Source organism: Physeter macrocephalus, chromosome 18, assembly GCF_002837175.3.
Source record: "Physeter macrocephalus isolate SW-GA chromosome 18, ASM283717v5, whole genome shotgun sequence".
NCBI lineage: Eukaryota > Metazoa > Chordata > Mammalia > Artiodactyla > Physeteridae > Physeter > Physeter macrocephalus.
The window spans coordinates 94,687,560-94,694,236 of record NC_041231.1 but is presented as its reverse complement, the minus strand read 5'-3'; the positions used below and the strand labels follow the sequence as shown (position 1 = coordinate 94,694,236).

Sequence of the window (6,677 nt, the reverse complement as noted above, 5' to 3'; positions counted from 1 at the left end):
AAAAAAAAAAAAAAAAAAAGAATAGTCCTTAGGAGCGTTCCTTTTGAACCGACTGTTCCACAGAGGGGAGCAGAACTGCCTCAGGGACCTTGAGATGCGTGTGTGTGTGTGTGTGTGTGTGTGTGCGCGTGCACACACGCACACACAAGTCTTTACACAATAGCCAATGTTTTAAAAACTTATTTAAATGTTTAATTTTCAATTTCCCAGAAGAGCTTACTTTTAAGGAAGCATGTGGTAAGCTCTATGTGAATAACAAGCCACCACATAATGACTCTTCTAGATAAGAGTTCCTGTGTGAAAGGATTTCTTTTCTTTTTCTTTTCTGCACAGTAGGTTAAGATTTTTTTCCAGTATATTTTGTTTAAGAATGCAAGACTCTGTATTATGATTTAAGAATTTTAATTCAAAGTTTTTAGGCTTTGGTACTAAATGGACAACAGTATTCAGCACAACCCTTTAGAAAACCTGACTGTAACAGCTCATTTCCCTGCGGGCGCCCGCTGAGATCTTACTATATTGCTTCTTAAATTGATATTTATTTAACCTACAATTTCATGACCTGAATGTATTCACTTGTAATTCTTGGAAGCATGTCGGAGTTTCTTACAGTATGAGTATTTGAATTCAATTGGCAGGGTATTAATTTGCTTCAGCCATGTGTTTCTGTGCGAGGGTCTCAAGTCTCCGTCCTGGCATACGCTCTGTCTCTGTTTGGGGTACATTTCTCAAGAGCAGGGACTGTCTGTCTCCTCATTTTACCCTCTCTCCCCGCCTGCCCCACGCCGCCAACCCCCCCCCCACCCCACCGCGACCTCAATTCTTCGCCTCTGAGGCCAACCCACATTCTAATCGCCCTTAGTAAGTGTTGACTGACAAACCATAACAGAACATTTTTAGAAACTTACTGGGGTTGACAGGGAACATTTAACCAAATGTGGTGTCCAGACCAAGTGGTGAGTTGTTGAATTTTCTGGAAATGAAGACAGCGACTGGGCGGACTTGCAGGATGTTCTCAGAATCTGATTAGTGTTTTTGCACATGTGTGATAGTCGCTGGGTGGGGTTTTTCTTTACGATTCTTTCAGGGCCACCAAATACAAAAGTTAATAATATTGCTTTGTCTTGGCTTTACTTAAAACAAGTTATTAAGGGAGGATCAACACCACTTACTGTGTAAGTAGTTGTTTCATCTTATTAGTATATTTTTGGAAAAGCTTTAGTAATAGTGCACGCATCTCTACATGAGGTTAGAGCCTGCCTAGCGGTATCTCAGCTGTCTGAGCTCTCACCTTATTAGCATTTAGCTGAAAAGACAAAAATATAAATACTAAGCAGCTAGAGTGAATTTCACAAAGCAAATATACTAAAGCTTTTAAATGTTGTTTACGTAGAAATCACTCTAAGGCTTCTCTCAGTCTGTTTATACTGTTCAGCAGTCTTGGTTCTTCCCACACCTCTACAAAACCTAAAGGAAAATAGAAACTACACAGCAGGAGGCGGGAATGGGATTGCTACAAAAAGGTATTAAAAGTGGAAAAAAGCCCAGTGGTCTAGGGGCAAAAGCCTAGCAAAGAGGTGCCACAGACATCCCCATACTGCGGTCTAGCATAAGAATGGAACATTTTAATGAGAACCATGAGTTGTCAAAAAAAAGAAAAGTTAACTGATACTCAGTTGTGTTTCTAGTCAAGCATGTGCACAATACTTTATAGAAGCTTTGAGACTGCAATGTATCTGTTGGGTGGTTGTCATCACTGGGAAGGTTATAAAGAAGTAACCTGTGCTAAGATTCTTATAATGTGTCAGGCACAAGCCTTCCCCCACCCCTCTAAAAAAGGAATCTAAGACCATCATTGGAACGATGTCACGGGGCGGTGTATATGTAGGTGAAAGTTCCAGGTGAATGGGATAGATAAGTGCTGGGGGTTAATAACCAAGGAGCGATTCCTGAGGCTGGTAGTGACCAGGTGATGCTGGTCTGTAAAGGATGGATGGGACCGGGGTGGGGAGGGCATTCCAGGGAGGGGCGTGGTAGTAGCAGACTTTGCAGGGTTGGCATTTACCAGGAAAAGATTGAGCAGTGGTGCAGCAGAGCCTGCGTGTGGACGGGTGGTGTTTGCTGTCTCTGGAAAGGCTAAAAATGTGCTAACACTGTCTGGCTGTGGTTTTTGGAATTTATTACATAGGCAATGGAGAACCAGTAATTAAAGGTGTTGAGCCAGAGGGCTGGCGTGGTGAAAGTCCGTGATGGAATTTTTGGAATGTTTGGGAGAGAAGATAGCCAGTAGTCAGTCTATGATAGGTCTCTTAGTTGAGGTGAGCTGTTATAAGAACTTGACTTGAAGGTGATGGCAGTAGGACGAGAAAGGGAATGGGAATCCTCTCTCTGTCTTTGTATGTGCAAGGGTTACTTTTCCTTTATCTTGAGCAAAAGAAGAAATAGTTTCTCAACTAAGCAGAAATGCAACATGATTGAAGACATAGAACCTGCATAGTTTTGTTCCCCATTAAGATAAGCTCTTACTTCCTGAGAGAAACCAACCTTATCAAGACAGATACTCTTTCCCCCTGAGTTTACCTGGGAAAGGTCTTCAGAAGTTTGGGGCCTTGCAGGTTGAAGGAGGTGGAACGCAAAAGATAAGGAATTCGAGAATAATGTTAAAGTTTTCTTTCTGCTTTGCTCCATTCCCATGGCAGAAAAGATAGAGGAGATCTACAAAGCTTTTATTAAGGAGTCTGGAATCCAGTTCAGTGAGCTGGAGGAGGAAGTCCTTCAGTTCCATCTTGGCAACCTGGAATATGCCTGTGGCAGCAGCCTCCATCAGGTGGGCTTTGAAGACGCTTGTTTCTGTGTATGTGTGTGTTTTATATATTGAGATATTTAGCCTGGGATGGTCTGGATAAACGGGGAACAATGGGTCTGCTGCTTAAAAGATCAAACACCAGGACTTGAGAGTATATGAAACCCACGGTGGTTTTGAAAAAAAATTCTTTTAAAGCAAGAGAAACCTGTCTTCAAATCATGCCTGTGAAGACACCCAGTCTGTAAACCTGAATACAGGAGGGCTTGCCTAATTAATGTCACCAACTGTGATCTCGATACTTGGATATGCTATACATTGAATAGCGGTTCTGTGGATGACCCCTCACTTCATAATCCTCTTTGGTGGGGCGGGCAGGGACAACAATTCATGTTTCCATTTGGTGATTCTTTGCAATTGGAATCACACTTTTCCAAAATCACGCTGCGTTTCAGCGTCTATGGAATTTCCATGTTGAAGACATCTAGGTGGCATATTTATATATGGAGTTGATTGAACGCAGTTCTCCTCTCATGGAATTCTCCTTATCCAGGGTTGTTGGTGTATAATACACCTTTCATTTTTATCAGGGAGTGGTACCCATGCCCAAATCATGTCTACCTTTTGTTTTAAAATAAGCTCTCCTGTGCTTTATTGAGAGATCTCCTTTCCCTGGCAGCGGTATCCACCTGGGTTTATCTATTCACGCCCCCGCCCCCCGCACCCCACCTTTCTGTTCTACCCTCTGCCCTCTGGCCTGAGGTGGCCTTTCCCACCCTGGGGCTCCTGTTTTTGTCCCTCAGGCGCAGGCTCCAGGGTTTGCACTACCTCTCGTTTCCCAGCCTCTCCCGATGTTTCCCAGGTGTCTGCTCGCTCCTGGGACCACAATGAATTCTTTGCCCAGTTTGCCGGTGACCACACCCTCCTCACTCCTGGATACTCCGTCATCTTGGAAAGACTGGCAGACGGACTGGACATTCGGCTCAGATCTCCAGTGAGTATCCACAGCGGCGGGAGGCTCTGGTTTGGTGGTGTTTGGAGAATGTGAAGTTTGGGGCATGTGGATTACACAGGAGACAGGTGCCTGCTTTGATGTTCAGCCAGTGTCTGCAAATACTTTGGATACTATGATCAGTCACATTATCCTTGTCGATTAGGTAGCTGCTGCTGTTTGGAAACGATAGTGGCTGAGATGCATTTTCATTAATAATCAGGGGGCTGAGTGAGAGTTCCCTGAAGTCGCAGTAGCTGTTGTTTAGTTCTCTGAATGCCAGGAAATGATTCCCCGTAGCCTTGGAAATGTAAACTCCCACAATAAGAGAATTGGAAAGGATCCTGAATCATACGGTTCCATCCCTCATTATGTTTTTCATAACTGCTTTTCTTGAGCAGGTACAGAGTATTGATTATTCTGGAGATGAAGTACAAGTTACCACTACAGATGGGACAGAGTGTACAGCACAGAAGGTAAGTGCTGTGATTCCACTAGGTGCTGCCAGGGGCCTGGCCGTCAGGGAGACCAGTCTTTTCCACCAAGCAGTTTGCCTTTGGCCATCTGCCCAGAGCCTTGTTCGATCTCTGGAGAGCTCTGTATCTCTACTTGTTGTGTGTGGATATGCAAATCAGATTTAATTATTCAAACACTATATAGATTCATGGCAGAGGGAATTCTGAGTAGTGTTTCTCAGAGTGGGTTCTATGGTACATTAGTTCTGAGAGTTGACAAGAGAAGAAAACTTTGGCCAAATTAGTTTGTAAAGTATTATATCCTACAGTCTAAGTTTAGGGTTAAATAAGAGCACATTAAAGGCTCTGAGAAGTCCTGCGTTTAAAAAACCTGTTTTACTTTGTGTAACTCAGTGGTTTCCAAGTTGGTGTTTTTTGTTTTTGTACCTTGGAAAACTTTTTTTTAATCAGATCAAGAGCACTGCATTTTTATCTTGAAAGTGGCAGAAGTACTTTTATATCATTTGAATTTTTTGTAAACAGCTTTAGTAGGCGGACAGCGAAAGGTGCTGTAATGTAATATATGAAATCACACTGAGATTTCTGTAGTGTTGGAAAATAAAGTGTTGGGGGTGGAGGGGGATTAATAAACCCCATAGATTTATTTAAATTTAGTTATGTCTGAAGTGATTACCAAAAAGTGTAATTGATGAACCATCATTAGTTCCTAAACTAGCTATGTTTTATGCTTTTCAGCTAGCTAAAAAAATATTTCACAGTACTTGATATTCATACAGAAATGAAGGATTGCATGTCAAATGGGAAAGACGGGGTAGAGTGTATGAGCCCAGGGGGATGGTTCCTCATATTATTCCTGCCATTTACTAGCTGGATAGTGAGTATTGGTCATATAGACTTTGGACTAGCAGTATTTCTCAATCCTGGCTGCACCTTAGAATCACCTGGGAGGTGCTTAAAAAGAAAGGTTGCCAAGCCTCACCCTGCAGAGATTCTTGCTGAATTGGTCTGGTCGTGTTTTTAAAGCTTCCCAAGTGATTCCAACATGCGACCAGAGTTAAGAACCACTGGGCAGCAGTGTTCTTATCTGTGAGTCCCCAGGTGAGAATCAGGCTAATATCTAATATCCTTCCTGGTGGTAAAAAAATTTTTTATATCACCTTATAAAATTGGAAGTCGGCTGGTGGCTCAACCTCTGGTATTTTGTGACTTTTCCTCTTCGCATCCAGGACAACATACTAGGTGTGCTTACCCTGCTGGGTCACCCTCTGCCTGACCCTGACCAGGCATATTTGCTTTCTTTCTTTGTATTCTGGCTCTTTAGAATAATTAGAACATAGTTTCAGTCTGTGATTCAAAGCCTGCTCTGAAATGAGGAAAGCAAATATGTTTATTTTTAGTAGTCAGCACAGATCACAAAGTTTCAACTGAAAGCTTCCCCAGCTTATAAGTGAAAGATCTCCAACCCAACAGCACACACCGATAAACACTTAACAAACTGTAATTCAGTCTAGGCTGCTTCCACTGAGACCTAGCGTTAGTTCCTTACCAGGGTATGTTTATATCTTTTGCCTATTTGTTTACCTGAGTTTGTGTGTTTCTGAAAGCTTTTTTTTTTGTCATTAAGAAAACATCTAAAAAAAAAAAAAAAAGAAAGAAAACATCTAGATCTTATTTACTTACAGTCTTATATACCCAAGAGGGTAATTGTTCCTCTTTTTCTTTTTTTTTTTGTTGCATGGTAGCTATTATCTATAACCACATTGAGGAGAGAGAACATGTTTTATATTTTATAAAATTTTCACGTGGCAGAAAATAGTGACAAAATCACAGCAAGAGCTCTGAACTTCCTGTGATCCTGGAGTTGGGGTTTCAATAGACTACATCTTTGATGAGGGTAGCAGTCGATATGGTCCTTGGTGTTCAGCTCCTTTCTCATCCAACTGTGTTATCCTGTACTACATATGATGGAAAGTACACACATACACACACACACATTTCCCAGGCTCCCTTGCAGCTGAGGGTCTAAATATGATTTGGGTCCAGCCAGTCAGATGTACTCGCATGAGATTTGGGAAGTGTGGTATGGCTTTTGCTTCACTTCTGCTGCCTTTGCGGCCAAGCAAAATGGTCTAGGTGTTGGGTTCTTCCACAGCCGGAACATTAGACGTCCCAGGTTCCACTCATTTACTACCTGGGAGTCAAGAGCCAGGGCATGAGGTATCCCTTTTGCTGGTGCAGCTTGTTCGGTAGGTGGCATGTTTCTGGAGCTGGTAGCCGTAGTAATGGCTCCTGATCGTGACAGTGGTAACACGGTTCTGGAGCCAAAAATTTCTTTTTCCTTTTTTTTCTTATTATCTATTTTATACACATCAGTGTATACATGTCAATCCCAATCTCCCAATTCATC

The 6,677-nt window shown here is 42.3% G+C and overlaps 1 protein-coding gene across 4 annotated transcripts in view; it reads left to right on the top strand.

Annotated features, from left to right (window-relative positions):
- KDM1B (lysine demethylase 1B) overlaps positions 1-6,677 on the top strand; it is a 58,439-nt gene that overhangs the window by 33,899 nt on the left and 17,863 nt on the right. For all 4 annotated transcript variants that reach the window (XM_028478461.2, XM_028478462.2, XM_024122064.3 and 1 more), the window contains 3 exons: positions 2,700-2,827; positions 3,666-3,797; positions 4,196-4,270. In XM_028478461.2, the coding sequence (XP_028334262.1) occupies positions 2,700-2,827; positions 3,666-3,797; positions 4,196-4,270 (335 nt within the window). The remainder of the gene's footprint in view (positions 1-2,699; positions 2,828-3,665; positions 3,798-4,195; positions 4,271-6,677) is intronic.